This window comes from Phyllostomus discolor, chromosome 2, assembly GCF_004126475.2.
Source record: "Phyllostomus discolor isolate MPI-MPIP mPhyDis1 chromosome 2, mPhyDis1.pri.v3, whole genome shotgun sequence".
In the NCBI taxonomy this organism is placed as follows: Eukaryota; Metazoa; Chordata; class Mammalia; order Chiroptera; family Phyllostomidae; genus Phyllostomus; species Phyllostomus discolor.
In genome coordinates, this window is record NC_040904.2 from 180222457 (window position 1) to 180243112 (window position 20656).

At 38.1% G+C, this 20656-nt stretch overlaps 1 protein-coding gene and 1 pseudogene across 3 annotated transcripts in view; one reads left to right on the plus strand and one right to left on the minus strand.

The window, feature by feature from the left end:
• Positions 1 to 20656, plus strand: part of ITPR2 (inositol 1,4,5-trisphosphate receptor type 2) — a 444101-nt gene that overhangs the window by 226369 nt on the left and 197076 nt on the right. For all 3 annotated transcript variants that reach the window (XM_036019237.1, XM_028532208.2, XM_036019238.1), the window contains 3 exons: positions 4697 to 4887; positions 6140 to 6282; positions 12382 to 12490. In XM_036019237.1, the coding sequence (XP_035875130.1) occupies positions 4697 to 4887; positions 6140 to 6282; positions 12382 to 12490 (443 nt within the window). The remainder of the gene's footprint in view (positions 1 to 4696; positions 4888 to 6139; positions 6283 to 12381; positions 12491 to 20656) is intronic.
• LOC118499113 lies at positions 1884 to 4213 on the minus strand (annotated as a pseudogene).

The window sequence follows — 20656 nt, forward strand, 5'->3', positions numbered from 1 at the left end:
TACTATGTTTTGAGCAATATGAGGGTTTATAATTTCTGTCACTCAGAAAATAGCATATAAGCAGTATTGTCCTCTGACTTGTAAATGTTTAGAGCAAACCTGCTTATGTGTGAAGCAGCTAGAAAAGAATGAGAGTCTTGCCAAGATGTGATGGTGGTGCAGGATTAAGTATTTATAAAAATATGTGCAGCTTGGCAGTGTCTGCCCTTCAGACGGGACAGGAGTGCAGATGCTCTGCTGTGAGTGATGGGGACGAACGACACATTGTTTGCTTTGGAAAAGGGAAATGTGTAGTGAGTACGAGGAAAACATTCACTAGGGAAACTTAGGCAGTGGTGCAATTGATTGTTTAGGGTTGTCTTAGAGGTGTTATTATTGCCATAAAACTTCAGCCTGAGCTCTTGTTTAAATTGGTAACTTTTTGTAGGAATATCTAAAATTGTTTATTTTCAAAGAAGTTTTTAAGTATCTTTCAACTTCAATGTTGCTACTATTGTTGCTTTCCTTTCATTATATGAAACAAGCCAGATTTATTCATTCATTCTCATTCCCTCCCCCCATTCTTTCTTTCCTATTTTCATTTACTTTTTTAAAAAGTCTTTTATGGGCTATCATTATAACTTGAAATAATATCCTTATGTATCTGCTTCTTGATGTAGCAGCTCTAAATAGTGTCTATATGCTTGACACTATGAAAAATAAAGAAATTAAAATACTGCTGTCATTTTTAGCCCTTCTCCTCCACTCTACATTCTAATTATTGCTTGATACATTGTAGGGTTTTTGTTGTTATAATTGTGACATTTGCATTCTATTCTAAAATATAATTAAATATCTTATAAGTTGATAACGTTTAAAAATAAATTTTTAGAGCTTTATAATATTATGATGTATAAATATCTTTCACAGTATAAATATTCCAGACAGAAATATAGTGCTATGATATTGAAACTTTTCCCACTGGAGAACTTTCCAACCATTCGTATCTAATAGATCTTCCATTTGTCTCTAGTTTTATTCTCTTCCTGTTTACAGCCAGTTGTTGTGATTTCTGGTATTTACCTTGACATTTGCCTGGATACCTTTCTTGTTTTTGGAGGGAGACATTTTCATAGGGGTTCAGAGAAAAATTTCTGAGCCTTACATGTATGTTCTGAAATGTTTTTGCTCAGGTATCACATTTGATTTTTAGTTTAGATGGGCATAAACTCCTAGGTTCAAAATCTTTCTCCATCTGGTCTTTGAAGCCATTATTCTACTGACTTCTAGCGTTCACTACTGATGATGGGAAGTCTGGTGCCAGTCTGACTTTCTGTGGGAATCTTCTTTCTTCTCAGGACATTTTTGCCATTTTCTCTTTGCTGTTGGCACTTGTATCAGTTTTGTAGGGCTGTTGTAACAAATACCATAACCGGGTGGATTGAAACAACGGCTCCGGAGGCTAGATGCCTGAAATCAAGGTGTCGGCAGCATCAGGCTCTTTCCAAAGACTCTACAGATGAGTTTGTTCATGCCTTTCTCTTAGTTTCTGGTGTTTGTTGGCATTTCTTGGCTTGCAGCTGCACAAATCCAACCTTTACCACCATCTTCACATGGTGCTTTCCCCTCCGTGTGCGTCTCTCTCTCTCTCTCCTGTCCTTGCGTAGTCACCAGTTCTATTGGATTAGGGATCCACCCTTATTTAGTGTGACCTTGACTTAACTTGATTACATCTGCAAAGACCTTATTTCCAGATAAGGTCACATTCATAGGTGCCAGTGAATGGGACATCAACATATGTGTGTGTATGTATGTGTGCATGTGTGTGTGTGTGTGTGTGTGTGTGTATAATGCTGTTATGGGCCATATGTATATATTATATATATATAAATATAAATAATTCAACCCATAACAGCATTGCACATTTTTACAAGAATATGGCCAATATGCTTGTTTAATCCTGCTTAACATAGAGTGGGCCCTTTCAGTCTGGCGACTTAACATCTTTCTTCAGCCTGAGAAAATTGTTTTTTATTATTTGCTTAATCATTTCTTTCCTTCTATTGTCTCTGATATTTCTTTCTAAAACTTATATTTGTTAGATATTTCACTTCCTGGATTTGCTGTCTTTATTTCATCTTCTCACAGTTTTATTTTCCCTTTTGATCTTTTATGTTTCACGTTCTAGAGGATTCCCTGACTTTTCAAGATTATCACCTTGGTCTTGGTCCCTGGCCTTTTCTTTTTCAGCCAATTTCTGGAATGTTTATTTTTGCAATCATGATTTAATTCCCAAGATTTCTTTCTTTTTTCTGATTTTCTAATTTTTCAGATGCAGTATACCTCCACTTCTTTGAGGACAGTAATCAGTACCGTGTTCTTCCCTGAATCGTGTCTGTTTTTACTGGGGCCAGTTCTTCTCAATGCCCTTGCTTTTCCCTGTGAGTCTTGGTGGTGTGTCTGTAGTTGGAGAAGTCTGTAATGACTGGCATAGGTTTGCACTGCAGTTTTGAAGATCTGTTTCCCTCCCTCCCTCCCTTCCTTCCTCTCTATGAATACAACATTTATTTGTCTTCCTTCTGTCAAGCCCTGAGCCAGGCTGCCTGGGGAGGAACAGGAAAAGTCACAGACAGGGCAGACAAGTTGCAAGAGGAAGAACCATGGGAGGTGGCGATGGCTCCTTCACATGGTGAAGGGGATGAGAAAGGCCACCATCAGGCAAAAGAGACCTCTGGCGTCTGAGAGGGCAAAGCCCAGAATGACACAGGGGAAGAGCTTCAGAGAATGGTTCCTGGACTGACAAATGATGAGGCTCTCAAACACAGTCCCGATTCCAGCCCCAGAGCCAGCCACCTCGACTGTGGCAGCCCCAGCCCCAATGACCTTGGCTGCTGGTTAGATGTCCCTGGAAATGGCACTGGTCTGAAAGCTGCAGCTAGAAATAAGTGGGGGCAGGGGACGTGGGGCTGCCAGGCTGCTGAAGCTGTCATCTGTGAGCATCTCCGGCCGTTTCAGCACCACCACAGACAGTGGCCAGCTCAGCAGCTAGCTGAGAGGTGCTCCTGACCAAGGCGGCCTGGAGACAAACTTGGTGTAGGCGCACATTTTCAGGGGACGAGGGGCTGTGGCAGGAGAGCTGCTCCCAGTGTGGAGAAGACTGAAACTGAAGGTCTGTTTCTCTACTAGCATTCTCATATAAATGACAGGGCTGACCCAGAGTGAGGGGCTGTGTAAATGATGCTCAGGCTTCCTTTGGATGTGTGTGCATGTAGCCGAAAGACAGGCCGGGAGTACCAACAAGTGTTCAAATAAGGAGGGCTTTGCTCAAGGGGTTGGAGTCTTCTGTATCTGGAAGCTGCCAGAAGCTTTTTTGGAGCTGTCTTCTTTCTCTCCCATTCCCTTCTGATTTCAGTGAGATCTTTGGAGTAACTTCAAGCTCTGTGCCACCTCTCCATCAAGTCCTAACACCTCCTTCTCTCCAGGCGGGTATTCCACCTTCTGGAGAGAACGTTCCTACATTTCCCAACTTTACCCTCTGAGTAAAGCCCACTGCTCCAACTGCTCTGTTTGTGCTAGTCCGAGGGAGGAGGGCCTTCAGTCCCCAGCTGTTCAGATGCTGTTCTTCAGCGGCTTCCCTGGATGACTGCCCCAGACCTGTCAGCACTCTTGGTGTTGGTTGACTCTTTGCCTGGGAAGACCTGTTCTAACGTGAATCTCTTCTCTTGCTTCTCTGATGGACTAAATCCACCATCATTCTTCTTGCAAAAATGCCTCAATGTTTCTGTTTCCTCATGGCAAGCATTCTCATGTTTTAACATTGTCATATAAGTGTGATAGAATATAAATTTCAGTTGATTTGGGGGAAGTAGGACATGTACTGTGTGCCATTTACCAAAGCAGAATGTTTATAATCTTTCATTTCAACAATTTATTTCTTTCAGGTATGTTATCACTTAAAATTCTGTGTGTATGTGCATGTGTATACACAGATAAGTACACACTGATTGTATTAATGGATGGGCTGGCAGGATTTTATGTGTTTTCTGCCTGCTTTCTTGTTTTCCTTGGCACCTGGGAAGCTACAAATTTGCATGGTTGTTATACTGGTTTTTTCTATAGTGATGCTATACAAAGTACAATTCAAACATTAATCATACAGAAATCAAATAAGTTCTTGAATGTTTAATAAGACCACATTAATAACTGGTCTTGAAATGGAAATCATTTTAGATGAAAAGCTTTTGTAGTTATGTAAAATAATTTAATGGATAACTTTAAAGATTTGATGCTTTTTTCTTTTTAAACTAATTTCATTGAGATATAATTAACAGAACATTGTATTAAGGTGTACAACATAATGATTTGCTATAAGTATGTATTAAAAATAATAACTGGGTTTGGGGGGGAGTAGTGAGGGGCAAATACAGACAACTGTAATTGAACAATAAAATAATTTAAAAATAAATAAATAAAAAAGAAAATAATAACTATTATAAATTTAGTTGACGTCTGTCACCTCACATAGATATGCTTTTTGATGAAAACTTTTAAGATCTACTCTTTAGCTACTTTCAAATATACAATACAGTATTGTTAAGTCCCAGAATTTATGTATCTTACATTTTTTCTTTATTCTCTGTTTATAAGGTTATTTTGATAATGTGTAAGAAGCTTTAGTCAAATTAAGAGGAAAATATTTAAAATCTTTCTTTTTCAGCCAAAAATCGTGGAATTGCTATTCCGGTGGATTTGGACAGCCAGGTTAATACTCTGTTCATGAAGAGCCATTCAAATATGGTGCAGAGAGCGGCCATGGGCTGGAGACTGTCAGCTCGCTCTGGGCCGCGCTTTAAGGAAGCTCTGGGAGGGCCTGCCTGGGATTACAGAAATATTATTGAGAAGTTACAGGTACACTGCTAGCATGAAATGGCATTACTGTTTTCTAAGTTATATTTTTAAATATGTCATTACATCAATAAAATATAGATGAAAATATCAAATTCTACTTGGAGACCAGGCTTTATGTTATAATTTCTTGCCAGTCATGTTGGATCAGAGCTCACCCATATGAATTCATTTTGCCTTATTATCTCTGTAAAGACCCTATGTCCAATTATAGTCACATTAGGAAGTACTGGGGGTTAGGAATTCAGTGTATGAGTTTTGAGGGAGACATAATTCAACCTAATAGCAGGTATCTTCCCACCCACGTAATTATAGAGAATTTCATCAGAGCGAGTCAGGGTATGGTGTTGACGAAATGGTCAAGACATGAACTGGAATAAATCTTATGATAGGTCCCATGTAGATTGATTGGTGGAGGTTCAGAGTTTTAATAGATGAGCATTACATGTGATTAAAAAGGCAAGTTAGGCTCAATGTGAGGAACTCAAAGGCTATAGGTCATTAAAATTTGGGGAGGGGTGTCATTATATGTGATTAAGCTGTTATTGGTTTTCAGGACAGGATTATCAGGAAGAGACTAGAGGAAGGCAGATTAGTTAAGAATGACTGAAGATCTCAGCTGTGTAAAGGCATGAATGAGGTGGAGAAACAGGTGTTACATGCAATAATGAAGGCAGGGCCCTCAGACTTGGTGCTGTTGGATGGGGACAGAGGACAAAATAGAGGTGCTAATGATTACAGACGAGGTGATATTATTGTCTCTTTATTGTAAGAGGCAAGGAATTTATATATCATTTTTATAGTGTGTCAAGGAATTTCTCCAGCGGAAGAAATGGTTAGTTCTGGATTACCAGTGACACATAGAAAATCTTTTTTTTAGCTCTCCTGCAGACATGCCCCAATTTATTCCAATTTGATGAATACCTGTCATGTCTCCATTATAACTCCAAACACTGCAAGGGCTGTAACAGTGATTTTATTGGCTTTTCATCTTGTGTGTATGTCCTTAGAAGTTATATAAGTTACCCACTCCTCCCTTATCTTATAAATAACAAAAGAGACCCAGGCAGCATCGATAGGGAACACCAGACTGTACTTCAAGTACAGGCATCAGTGCCATGGAAGGCGGGGGGCATCATCTTCAATGACATTCCTACGTCTCATCCTTGGGTAGTATTCTTAGGCTTGTCACATCTTCAAAGGATAGAGTCTGACTTAGGTCTTCACATGGGTTCTCTTTTGCTTTTTTCCTTAGGATGTGGTGGCCTCCTTGGAGCAGCAGTTCAGCCCGATGATGCAGGCTGAATTCTCAGTGTTGGTTGATGTGCTGTACAGTCCAGAGCTCCTGTTCCCTGAGGGGAGTGATGCAAGGATCCGGTGTGGCGCTTTCATGTCCAAGTAAGTGACCTGCAGTCTGTGATTCCGCTAGTGATACCAAACTGAGCTGGCCTCTAAGGTTTCTGCATTTTACTCTGCCGGCACGTGACAGTCCCCAGAGTGTGTCAAAGGTCTAAAATCCATGTTAAAATATCTTCCCAAAAGAATTAATTTGATTTGATTGAAAGTCATCGTATTTCACTAAAATTTACTGAAAGTGAAATGTGTCATTATTGGGTGCAAAATATCACATCAAATAATGTTTTGGTTCTGATGCCTTTCTATACCTATACGGTGTGACCTTTGAAAGGATTCCTATTTAAAGTCACCAATTTTCATTAACATAGAAAGCAAATGGCGCTGACATTTATTGAGGCCTTGGTATTGCCCTATGTGTGTTTACCTATTTTATCTAATCTGCACGAACACTCTGAGAGACGGAGAGGTCAGCCTCATTTGAGAGATGAGAAAGCCAAGACTCATATGTGCTTCAGGTAAAGAGCTGTTCAGTGTCAGACTCAGGTCTCTGCCATGTTGTCCTTTGCAGCATCACTTATTTCTTACAGCATTTTCGTGGTATTGTCAGATCTGTTATAGCTAATATGTTTATTCTAGACTATTTCACTTTAATGCTAAGTGAGAAATTTCAAGGAAGATCTGCAAATATAAGCAGTTGTGAGGAAAAGTAGAACTAGCCTCAGAAAGAAGAGACACGTCTTATCATGGAGGACACTTCATTGAGTGATTTGCTAGTGATCCCGTGTAGGCTCAGGATGGCTAGTCAGAGGTACTTGGCCTTCTTGGGGAGAGTATCTGGGTGGAGAGTTGGTTGAGGCTGCCGACCTCCTTGCCTGTCACCCATCACAGCTAGTTCCTGGGTGGTGGAGGATATAAGGATGTTGCTGAAAGAGGTCTCAAACCTCTTCTACTGACTGTGGTGTACCAAGGCAGAAAGTGAAGGACTAGGGAACACAAGAAGTGTGTTCCTTTCTTTTACCAGTGAAAGCTGGGATTTGGGGAGAGAAAACAAGATATGGGATGAGAAGAACGGCCTATGGGATTATGCTGAAGAATAGGTGGAGTCCTACATTATGGACGGAATCATGGATTGTTGGCTTCAGACCCACAGTAATTTAAGGGACTAAAAAGAATGTGTCTAGACACTTGCCAGCTTTGGTTGATGTGTTATACCCTCCAGAACTGTTCTAATTCGTAGAAGAAGACTTAACCAGTCTTCTAATAAGAATTTTTAAATTCTTACTGGGAGGTCCAGAGTATATGCCAAACTGATGACTTTGGAGGCCATTAGAAAGAAAATTAAGTAGAGGTGTTGCCTAGTGATTTAGTATAAAAATAGGGTCCTTGAAAAATGCCTTTACCTCCTATGAATATATATTAATTTTTAGAATATGGATTAAAAAGTAGGTAATAGACCTGAGAATTTTAACTCGAGGAAATAAATATGATGCTACTAAGAGTATGGAACAGGGGCTGGCAAACTCTGGCCTGTAGGCCAAACTGGTAATCTTGATCATTTCTGCAAATAAACTTTCATTGAAATACAACCACACACATTAATTTATATGTCATCCGTGGCTGATTTCATACTACTACTGTAGAGCTGACTAGTTGCCTCATCTGTACGGCCCAAAAAGCCTAAAATATTTACTATTTGGCCCTTTAGAAAAAAAGTTTGCTGACTCAGTGTCAAGAATTAAGCTGCCAATACAGTAGCTATACATGACTATTTTAATTAAAACTTAAGATTAATTAAAATGAAAATAAACAATTTACTTCCTGAGTCACATTTGCTACATTTTAAGTGCTCAATAGCCAGATGTGGTTAGTGGCTAACAAATTTGATAGCACAGATACAGAACATTTCAGTTATTACAGAGAAAGTTCTATTGGACAACACCATTCTAGAATGTAAAGATACAGGTCCTGAGAAGATGGTATAAAATAACTCTGAATATCAAGAAATACTGACCTGTGCTCAAGGTGAGGCAAATCTGTTGTAGCTTCAGAAAAAAGGCATCTCATCTACTTTAATGGTTAGAGAAGAGATTTTTATCCTATTACGGTTGTGTTATGGCCAGAGGCCCAGGAATGTTTGTTTTCTGCTCTAGTGCTTATCCTACTCCTTCCTCACCTCCGTGAAGAACCAGAGGTTTCATCTGCAAAGATATCTATTGAAATTAGACCCCCATTTTATTAATAGCTACGCAAGGGGCCTGCATTACTATGCAGTGCTGTCTGGTGGAGCTTAGAGAATATAGTTGAGGTCTAGACTTGGGTGCGGCTTCCAACCTTCTGAGATGAATTTAATTCTTAGAACTTGTTGACTCAGCTGGGTCTGCTGGAAAGTGTGAGGGGTACATCTGGGGACAGAACCTGAATTTCCATGTCTACTTAGTTACCTAGAATGAGAGAGGAGAGAATGAAGAGAGAAGAATGTAGGTCAATGTAGGTGTTAACCATTAAGGGGTCTGGTTAGGATCCATTCAAATAAGCACTTGCTCTTCCCTTATGAGGAGAATCTCAGTGTTTTCAAATAATAACTTAGGGAGGAGAGACAACCATTAATTTAGAAAATGAATGAGGAAAGAACATAAAATAGAGTGCATCTCATATAGTAAAGGTAACTTTTGTGTTAGTTTTACAAACACACACACACATTTATATGGTGGGTTGTTTTGTGAAACTTGTTTTTTCCTTAGATCATAGAAAAAATGTTTAAAAGCCATTGATCTAACGCAGTGAAATATTATGTGATAAATGAACACTTTATAGAAATCCCTAGCAAGTCATTCATATATAGATATAGATATATAGATATGTTCAAATGTTTAGTGAATTAGATATTTTATCTAAAGACAAGGTAGAGAGGAAAAGAAATAAAAAAAATTTACAATGCCTACTAAAACTGTTTTCATGGATTCAAAGACTATTATGTGAAAGAAAGGACCCAATAGCAGAAGTTTTAGAGAGATGGGTTTTTTTCCTTGCAAGAACTTCAGAGCAGTTAATCTGCCAGCTGGACCTGACAACATGGACATATGCACCTTGCCCAGATGTAACAAGTCTGAAAGGAAATCACTGTTTCTTCACCCCTTCAGCATGACAGAGATGCCATTTAAACGTATCACTGCCCAGCTACTAAACCAGTCTATAAATGTTAGGAGTCTACCGTCTCCCCTTTCTCCTCTTTTACCACTGCCCATGTGCCATGACTTGCCAAGTCTTGGCTATTTTATTTTATTATTTTTTTTATTAAAATACAGTTGACTTATAATACCATGTTAGTTTTAGGTGTCCAACATAGTGATTCAACATTTGTGCACTTTACCAAGTGGTTACCATGACAAGCCTAGTCACCATCTCTCCTGTGCGAAGTTTCTGTGCCATTGCTGACTGTGGTCCTGGGCCGCACGCTCCATCCCGGTGCCTTCTGAACACAACCGGAAGTTTGCACCTCTCAGACCTCTTACCTGTCGCACCCTTCCCCCTGCTGCCCTCCCATCAGGCATTCATCAGTTTGTTCTTTGTGTCTGTGAGTCTGTTTTGTCTTGTTTGTTCATTTGTTTTGATCTTTAGATTCCACACGTGAGTGAAATCAATCATATGTTACTTATTTTTTTCTATCTGACTCACTTCATCTAGCATAATACCCTCTAGGTTCATCCATGTCATTGCAGATGGCAAGATTTCATTCTTTTTTATGACTGAGTAATATCCTATATATTCATATATAAATATATATAAATGGATACAATGAAATATATATATTGTATGTATATTCCACATCTTTACCCATTCATCTATCAATGCGTACCTGGCTTGCTGCAGTATCTTGGCTATTGTATATAATACTGCAATGAACATTTAGGGTGCATGTCTCTTTTCAAATTAGTGTTCATTTCCTTCAGATAAATGCCCCAAAGTGGAATTGCTGGGTCATAAGGTAGTTCTATTTTTAATTTTTTGAGGTAACTCCATACTATTTTCCATAATGGCTGCATTGATTTACGATCCCGCCAACAGTGCATGAGCATTCCTTTTTGTCCACATCCTCAGCAACACTTGTTAACTGTCTTTTGGATGACAGCCATTCTGAGAGATGTGAGGTGGTCTCTTATAGTGGTTTTGATATGCATTCCCCTAATGATTTGTGGTGTTAAGCGTCTTTGCATGTGTCTTTTGGCCATCTGTATGTCTTTTTGGAGAAATGTCTATTCAGGTCTGCTTCCCATGTTTTAATGTTTCTTTTTAAATGCTGTGTTATATGAATTCTATATATTTTGGATATTAACCCATTGAGTAGTTGCCTTTTTGTTTTGTCGATGCTTTCCTTTGCTGTGCAGACATGGCATTTCATTTCTGTTTGCTTCTTGTGTCCTTACCCGATCACACGCACGCTTTATCTCTTGCTTTATTCTCATTCTTCCACATCATCTTTCCCACTGTCGCTGGTTTATTTTTTCACATGTAGGCAGGGTCATTCAGGTCTTTTAAAACAGTGGTTCCCTGTTTTTTATAGAGTCCATTCCAGACTCTTTAGCATACTGTCCCCGATTGCTTCTTTTCAGACCACATCGCTTCCACTCGCCTCTTCCACGACATTAAGTGGTCAGCTGCCCGTTCGAGCACTATCATTTCCTGAACTCGAGGGTCAGTTTTCTGCCTCTGCCCTTCGTTCATACTGTTCCCATTGCAGGGATGCCTTCTGTCTCTTCCTTTTCCTGCCAGGTGAAATCTTCATCGTTAAATGTCTCCTCTTCACTGAAGTCTTCTCTGTCAGCCCCGGGCAACGCCCCCAGCAGAATGTAATAGCTTCTTTGCCTAGTTTGTGGTGTCACCAGTACCTCTGCTGTAGCACTTATCATGTGACCCAAGAGGTGCCTGTGTGCCACCCAGTGTTGCCAGGACTGCCTTCACAGAGAGATCAGCGAACTGTGTCACGTCACCAGAGTGGTGCTTCAGAATCTTGGCCCTGAAGTCACAGGGATCTGGGACTGTTTCCAGATGCCACCACTCAGTAACTGTATAACCAGAGGCAAGTTGCTTTGTTTCTCTGGACCTCAGTTTTCTCATTAGTGGAATTGGTCTGGTAGTGTAACCTGCAGCATCGGCTTGTTGGAAGGATGAATTAAGAGAATCCATGAGAAGTCTTTATGTATCACTCTGGCACCTGAGAAGCCACTCACTAGCCATTATTAGTGAAATTTCACTTTCCCCACAGTACTCCTGTTATGTCACCGAAATCTGGTAGTTCCATTATATTCTATATCAATTTGCTTTTGTGAGGAAGACATACCTCACAGGGTCATTTTACAAATCAGATTTTTAAGAGCTGTTTATGCGAAGCTAAACTATAAATTCTGATGATGAACATTTTACCTACTTTGAGTTATTGGGGATGCTGTGTAACTGTCTTCCTCAAACTTTTCTCCTGACAAGACACTGGTGCAAAGGTTACCAATATAAAATTATTTAATTCGAGTTTTTGTTCAAATGATAGCAAAAACAGTAAATGGATAGATGTTTTAATGTGCCTTTTTTGTTGCTTTTGTTTTTGTTTTGCTTCTAATCACAAGAACTGCTTGTTACTATCCAGCTAGGGCAGTGAAAAACAGCCCATTATTATTCATGGAAACGGGAGAGCAGCCCATTGTGCTAAGGTTGCAGTGTTGTGTACTGCTGCTTCTGCTACAAAACTAATGTGATACAGAACATAGAAAATAATGTAGCATAACATAATGTAATGAAATGTAATATACTGCAAATATATTTCTCTACTAGTAAAGTTGTTTTAGTTCATGTGATGGCATTAAAGATCATCAGTGTTTCATTGTTTTTCAGAGTATTGTGTCCCACTAAATATATGATACCTGAATAAATTTAAAAGCACTGAGGTATTCTGCCTGTAATACAAAGGATGCTTTATAATACAAACTCTATAGCTTAAGGGTAATTAAAACTTTTTGAAAGCAGGCATCTATCTTGTTTACTTCATATTCTCAAATAGCAGTGTGATTTATTTCCCTCTAGCCTATGATGGTAGTATATAGCTTGAAGAAAAATCACTGTTGTATTTAAGGTTTAATGTTTTGCTTTAAGGTTGATTAATCATACAAAGAAACTAATGGAGAAAGAAGAAAAACTGTGCATTAAAATTCTTCAGACTTTACGAGAAATGCTAGAGAAGAAAGACAGCTTTGTGGAAGAGGTATTTTTTAAAAATTTTTAGTATTTGAAAGTAAAGTAGAATTTCTAGAATACCGTAACTGATGAATTAAAAAGGGTTATTATATAATTACTTGGTTTACACATTAATGGCATATGTACTTAGATGAATTAGTTAATTTGAGTTTTTATGGTATTTTTCATGTCTGCTTTCAGTGAAAGGTTAAAGGATTCAATGAAGGTTAAAGGGTCAGGTGTTTAGTTTATTTGTTTTTATTATATTTTATCTTGAATATGTATATTTTTCTCATATAGCTTCCATGAACCAAACAACCTTTTTTAACAGTGAACAGCTGAGATGCATTATTAAGATTGTGTATAAAGTTCTGCTGTGTACTGAAATGTTCTATGCATTTTGGCATGTTTATTTTTATTGTAAATATATGTTCATGTCATGTTCTATAATATTTTGCCAATTATTATAAAATAATACTTTTTAAAAATAAATGGGATAGTAAGTTTCTATTCTTAACTGTATTAATTTAAATATTGCACAAATGACTTTCAGGAAACATCAGCTTAAAGATAATAATTGTCAGTGTGTTATTAAAAATGACAGATCAGGTACTTATTAAGAGATAGCTAGCAATGTGTTTTATACCCAAGGTTATACACTTAAATATAAAATATAAATCTAGTGTAGGGTTTTTTTTAAGCTAGCTACTTTCACTTTTATGTTTGGTTTTAAATAAAATTTGCTCCATGCTCCTTAATAACATTTGATCAGTTTCTGTAATACTAATTTTTGATGTGTTACAATTGGAAGGATTTTATTTATTAATTTATGTATATGCTGTCAAATTCCAATAAGATTGTAGTTGTAGGTTTTTATTTTTAAAAAACAAATGTCTCTTGTAGGAAAGAGCTCTGATAGAATCTTGAATATTAATAGAGGGGGTATAGCTTCAAAATACTCTGAGTCACATGCTTGATTCAGTAGTCAAATTTACTTTTGCTTTATACTAGTTCTCTTTAGCATTTAAATTATGTTTGGAAAACAATCAAAAGAAAGACAGTCATTGCAATTTCAGCAAATGTTTCTGTGACATAGGACTCAGGAAAAAGCTTGTAAGTTTGCGTATGTGGTATGTTTTTAAAAAATGACAGTTCCTTGGGACGTTTTGTTGTCTTTCTCTGATTCCTCTAAGTATTGCTGTAGGTAGTTTATTTCTGACTTTAGTGCTAGATCCTAAAATAGAAAAATGGGGCCAATATAATTTTGACAGAAATGTTAGATTTACAATAACAGTTAACTTGTGCTTAACAGGAGAGAAATGATTTACCTTTCAATATTATGTAACAAATTATTATTGAATTACTCTAAAGAAAAACAGGAAAGTTATCGAGTAAGATTTTACTTTGACTAGGCAAAAGGATTTTAGCATGTTTCCTATACCACCCTAAAATAAATTATATTGGCATCAGTTTCTCCCTCCCACCCCTCCCCCCATGATAGTTTAGGCTCTCATTATCTCTGGTCCAGAAAACTCCAGGAGTCTAGTTCCCTAACACCTTCCTGATGGGAGGCAGGGCTGCTGTTCTCATAACTCCAAGGGGTGCCATTTGCATATGCTAAAATGTGAATGTCACCACCGGGACAGAATCTTTAGGGAAAAGTGAAGATGAGAAAGGCTAGTTGGGGTGATTCCCTCAGTCATCTAACACATATATTGTGAGCAACTAACAGTTATAACTAACTAACTGTTAATTGTTGGTTATCATGCCTGGGCACCTGGGATACAGCCATGGATAACACAGCTTGCTAAGGGCCACCATGGGGTACAATTTTCATGCCAGTCACCTCTTTTGTTTTAAAGATTTTATTTATTTTTTAGAGAGAAAGGAAGGGGGGTGAGAGAGAGAGAGAGACATCGAGACATCAATGTGTGAGACAAACATCCATCAATCAGTTGCTGGTTGCCTCTTGCATACCCTCAACTGGACACTTGGCCCGCAACCCAGACATGTGCCCCAGCGGGTAACAGAACCAGAGATCTTTCAGTTTGCAGGCCAGCACTCAGCCCACTGAGCCACTCCAGGCAGGGCCCAGTGGGCTCCTCCAGCAGTCTGCAGAGATCTTGAGAGCATTTCAGATGCCTTCAGGGACTCTGCACTGTCTTGGTGTTCCAGGCCCTCCCTTAGATCCCCTATGCTTTCTGTCCCTACCCTTCCTCATCCATTAGTGTCCGGAAATCTGTTGCTCAGTGTGCCTGAGAAGTCCCTCAGGCTGTTCCTGCACCGGACCTTGCTGCATCTAGAATCATGGGTTGCTAAAATCCAAACAAGCCTTATACCCCCAGTGTTATCTTTGTGGAGTAGCTAATGGATAGTGCTTACCAAGTGTTCCAGCCAGCGGTGATTACTATCTTGTTAGAATTACCGAAAGACTTTGTGTCTCTCTTTTATGACCCTTTGGGCTCTTTCAGAGTATTTAGTCCAATCTTCTTGTTTTATAAATGATGTCATTCAGACCCAGAGAAGTTATGTGATTTCCCCAAAGTCACATAGCAAGTGCCAGAATGGGGTTTAAATTGGAACTCCTTCTTCAATGCCTAATCTTATTTATTAGATCATAGCCAACTTTTAAAAATATTGTATTCCTATTAATAAAGATTAATATATCTTGTACAGCATGTTTTTGGCTCCAACTTTTAAGTCATAGGCAGACAGAATATAAGATAGATTATAATGTCCAAAATGGATACAGGCTTAGAAAACATCCAAGAAAACATTAAATAATATGGAAATGTAGTCATTTAACTAAGAAAAGAAGAACCTGATAGAGACTTATAAGTATTATTCCTTAGTTTCCATGTCTACTAAAGACAGAATAAGAAAAAAATATATTGCTGAAATAATTTTAGATTTTGGATAGCTTTTTAATTCTGAGTTTGAATTAGAATTGGAATGAGAAGCACTTCTAACAGTGGAAGTAGAAGACTTTTCTTTTCCCAGGAAATTTTAAAGGAATGCATATTAGGTCTAGAGTGACTGGGATACCTACACTGGGAGAGAGTCAGGGCTGGGTTATCTCTACATGTCGTCACTGAGCCCTGCTTAGACAGCTGGTGCTCAGTCACCCATGACAGTGGAGGGCAGCCATCGAACGACTCACCAGTCTGGGTGACGGGCTCCTGGGTAACTGATTCTGAAACTGGCCAAAGCTATTATCTTACAGCCCCTGTGCTCTCAGAAGAAACCCTGGTTACCAGTAGTGGGATGATAGTTGGCTGTGCTTTCAGGATTGTATTAGTTTCCTACTTCTCAAAACATCCATGGTTTAAAATCACATAGATTAATTATTTATAGTTTTAGAGGTCAAAAAGTTAAAATCAAGGTGTTGGCAGGGGTGCGTTCCTTCTGGAGACTTTAGAGGAGAATTCATTTCTTTGCCTTTTCTAGCTTCTAGAAGCTGCCTGCATTCCCTGCTTTGTGACTCCATCTACCATGTGCAAAGCCAGCAGAGAGTAGCCCCACCCACCCCACACTGTCACTTCTCTTTCTCTTACTCTGACCCTCTTACGTCCCTCTTACAAGGACACGGTGATTATGTTGGACCCACCAGGATAATCCAACATAATCTCCCCATTTCAAGATCCTTAACTTAATCACCCATAAAGTCCCTTTGCCATGTAAGGTGACACATTACAGGTTCTGGTGGTTAGGGCATAGATGTCTTTCAGAAGGCTATTATCCAATCTATCACTATGATCCTTTTCCTGACAGTGAGAAGCGACACATAGAATAGAGAGAGTTTACCTGTGGCTGATTAAAATTACTCTGTAGGACAGTAGGGCAGTTTAAGTGTGAATGAATATTTTAAAATGCTTTAAATTTATATCACTTAGCTGTTTTCAAATTGTTTTAAAATGTTTTGCTACCTTTCAACAGCAATTCCAGGAAGCACGTAGGGTAGGCAGTGCTGCCTCCACATTTGCAGTGGGGGGAGACTCAGAGGAGCGCACTGCATTTCTTCACACAGGTGACCCAGCACCTGGCTGTCTAACGCCTGATCAGCTGGATTTCTGCTGCTTGTGTACTGGAGCATTCCCAAAAGATCTCTGATCTCTGAGAGTTAAATCTAAGCAAAAAAACTCATACCAGGGTTTTTCACATTAGCTATCCTAATATTACATTTAAGAATTCGTTTATTTAAGTTTAAAATGTCACCCGAGAAGAAAACCTCTATTTTCATTTTTGTTTCTTTGTTCTCCAGTACCAGAAGTAGTGTGTGTGGCTGCAACACATTTGAAAGTAGAGCAGTGAAGCGTGACTCCACTTCGTGGTGCAGCCAGGTGCCCTTGAGGGCAGTGCCTGCCTCTGACATTTCAGTTTCCTGGTCTCACTAGCTCCTCTGTAACAGATGTTGAGGAAAGCCAACATTTAACTACATTTTATCTGACAGTCAATTATCTTACAAACATTTACAATTTATAATACTTTTGATCACATTTCCTAAATTAATTTTACTTAATATTCTTTCTCGTTTCACGTTCCTAAGTTTGTTCCAAAGGTCGGGAGAGGCATTATCTTGAAGATTCTCAGCAGTGTACTAATACGATCGAAGGAAAATGTAATTTTCTGTTACATGTACTTATACGTGAGGTCATCTAGTAATCACGTAGGTACTATATGTTATAGTATTTATTTATATTGAAGGATGAAACATGAAAATTATCCATAGTCTTTAAGGGGGAAAGCTACTTGAGTTTTATAAAAATTCCATGCAAGTATTCTTTGTTTAGTCAATTCTGATAGAAAAGCAAAAAATTACAAAGAACGTAACTCTTAACAAACTCGAGAGCTCAGCATTCCTTTGGGATTGGCCATATTTGAAAGGCTTTTTAAAGCTAACAACAGCAGGCATATTTATTTGCATCTAAAAATGTGTATATTGGGGAATTTGAGGAGGGAAAAAGAAGAGAAGGAATGTTTTAAAATGGTTTTAGGTCAGTGTGGTTGCTAACATTCTCAGTCCTTAAAGCCATTTTGTTCTCCTCCTGTATCCCTGACTGCTCTCCCACAAGAAAGGAAGCACCTGTTGAAAAGAGTGGCTTCGTGAGGCACCATGCCTTTGTTTTGTGGATTTAAACATACTCTATGTCCAGATATGATGGTCTGCAGGTGGGACTAGAAATAAAAAGAGCTATATGGATTGAATAGGGCTGGGCTGATGGGCGGGGGGTGGAGGGGGGGTTATTGCAGGACTGTATCCAGAGGCTTGGTGTGGTTTTAAGGATTTGGGGGGGCAGTCAATTTTCTTTATATTACACTCTTTACTACATATTTTCATTAAGAACATTTCATTTCTAGAACATTACAAATTTCTCTCATAAAAATAGAGAAACATATATAAATTCTAAATAGTAAAGGTTACAGACCACTGATCCTAAATATGTCAAATTTGTAGTGTCTTTACTTTAGAATCGGAAAAGATAATGAGTACTGGCAATAGTCACCGAGAGCCTGTAGAACTGAACATTTAAAGTCACTTTCCTTACATTGTAGTAAAAGAAGCTGACCTATTTCAAATGCCAATCATAATTTTCCCTGTGAATATATTTCTATCTACTCTTAAATTACACTGGCATACCTATAATTTACAAAACAACAAAGATGTTTAGTCAAGTTCAATATTCTTAAAGTGTTAGGTTTAAACTGTCATATATTCTTGGAATACTATTGCAGAGAAAGCCTGAAAAAATTTCTATAGTAGCTATGGTGAGGTTTTAAGCACTGGTTGTTATAAAGTAATAATAGCTAGCATTTATTGGGAGCTTACTCTATCTCAGATACCATTCCTGATCCTTTTTATGTATTATTTAATTGCCAACCATGTGTTATAGGAAGTACTATTATCTCATTTTACTGTGAGGACACTGAAGTATGGAGTTTAAGGCCACACATCTAGTAGGTGGAAGAGAGCTTGTATTCCAACCCAAACATTTTGTCTCCTGAGCTCACCTCTTAACTAATAGGTTACAGCCAATTGGTATATATGACTCCTATTTTCTCATATAGTCAACTAAATAAAAAGAAAAATTCTTTAATTTTATTCTTGACAAAATTGGCACATGTGTACTGGAAAGCATAAACCATTTATTCTGTGAACTGCTTAGGAAAAACTTGAAGATTGCAGACCCAGCTGACTGAGGACACTATGATGCAATAGTTGCAGGGGATTTTTAAGATTTATGTTGATAAACCTACAGATCAATATCAGAGCTCCCAAATCCTATCCTGTGATCATGGCCTATGTTGTTAGTAGCCTGAATATCAATATACAAGCTCTAAACAATACTGTGTAAGATGAGCGTGGGAGTCAGCCCCTTGTGGAAATGTGGCATTCGACAAACAGCACAGCTTCTAATTGAGAGCTGTGATCTTTACCAAAGCCCAGGTGGGGGAGATGGTATTTACACACCGAGCAATGATGGCAGGCAGTGGCTTCTTGGTTTGAAAATTGGTATCTGGAGGGAGGAGGAATAAAGATCTTTAAGAAATGATGCCCTGAGTTATTTTAAAGATACATTCCATCTTTTTAAAAAAGAACTGTAGACTTTACTGTCAGCTGAATTAACAAGAATTTATTCTTTTCTTCAGTAGGAAAAAAGTTATTGTAATTAATCTTTTATTTCTGATTTTGAGGAGCAGCAAAAAGAGTAAGTCAGAATTATACCAAGAAACTTGACTCCTACATGAAATATACAGACCCGTCAGTCTCAGCAGGAATTGCATTGTTGTGAATTTGTAAATTGTATCAAACTCCTCGTACTGTAAGATCTTGCAGAATCATTCACCCTCTACACATACTCTCATTTCACTTTCTGGGAGACAAACAAATTTAAGTAGAGTTTCTACACAGGGTGCACTGTAGCTTAAGAATTTGATAATAACTGTTTTGCTAAGGGAAAATACATTTCCGTTTTAGCATCAGTTACATTTTGTAAAATTCCTTATTAAATATATTTTAGAAGTGACTACAGTTTTCTGTAATGTTCTAATGTTTGAAACTGGATACAATAAGGATGCTGCAGTAATTTGTTACTGTAGTATGCTGTATCATCCTAATCATCCAATATTGTAAATGTAATGTGTGTATGTTTAACAAGATGAATAGTGAGAAGTATGAAAATATGTTGATGTCTCCTTACAATAAGAGATCTGTTTTAGAAACAACATGAGTGCACTCTTCCACTGGAATTTTTATTTTATATTTTCATCTTGGTAACAAAACTTTGATCAGTGAAGGTAGGTACAAAGTAACAGTGGCTTTTAGAAATTTACTCTTCACCTGTAGGGCCGGCTTGGTCGGCTGTAAAAGTAACAAGTTTATCAGATTTATTAAAGTCATTGTAACCTAATTATTATAAAAATTATTAAGTCCTTAATTACACTTTGCCTTTACTTCCCCACTTTAAATCTGTCGACATTATTGCCTCTGTGGTTTTTGAGGTATGCTATGATTCTGAAGAGACTAAAAGGTCATGATGAAAATATTACCAACACTGAAAATCTAGCTGGGCGTTTATTACCTTCAGTAAGTGTAAGACATTTGGTAGTTCATGATTGTAGGTGAGCAATGATATATGATTAAAAAATAAACTTGGATAACATAAAAAATAAGAAAAAACACAAAGAAAAAGAGAAACATTAAAATTAACATATTATTAACTATCATGTTAATTATTTCCACTTAAATCTAACGTAAACTCTTCCAGGAAGCATTCCATGATGACTTTCTTTTATCTCCATGTTATACTGGTTTGCAGTTATTCCAGCACTTAAAGAATTATGTCTACTTAGTGTAGACATTTTACTATCATGCCTTTTAGAGATTTTCTTTGCTGTTTTTTTTGTTATTTTACTTATTTTTTCATCCTCAGTGAGGACATGCTTATTGTTTTAGAGAGAGGGGCAGGGAGGGAGGGAAAGAGGGGGAGAGACAGAGAGACAGACAGAGACATTGACGTGCCAGAGAAACATCGATCAGTTGTCTCTTGTACACACCCCAACCAGGGACTGAACATGCAACCCGGGTATGTGCCCTGTCCGGGAATTGAAATGGTGACCAACCAACTGTGCCACACCTGCCAGGGCATTTTTTTGTTATTTTAAATAAATTAGAAACTTTTTAGGATAGATCCGA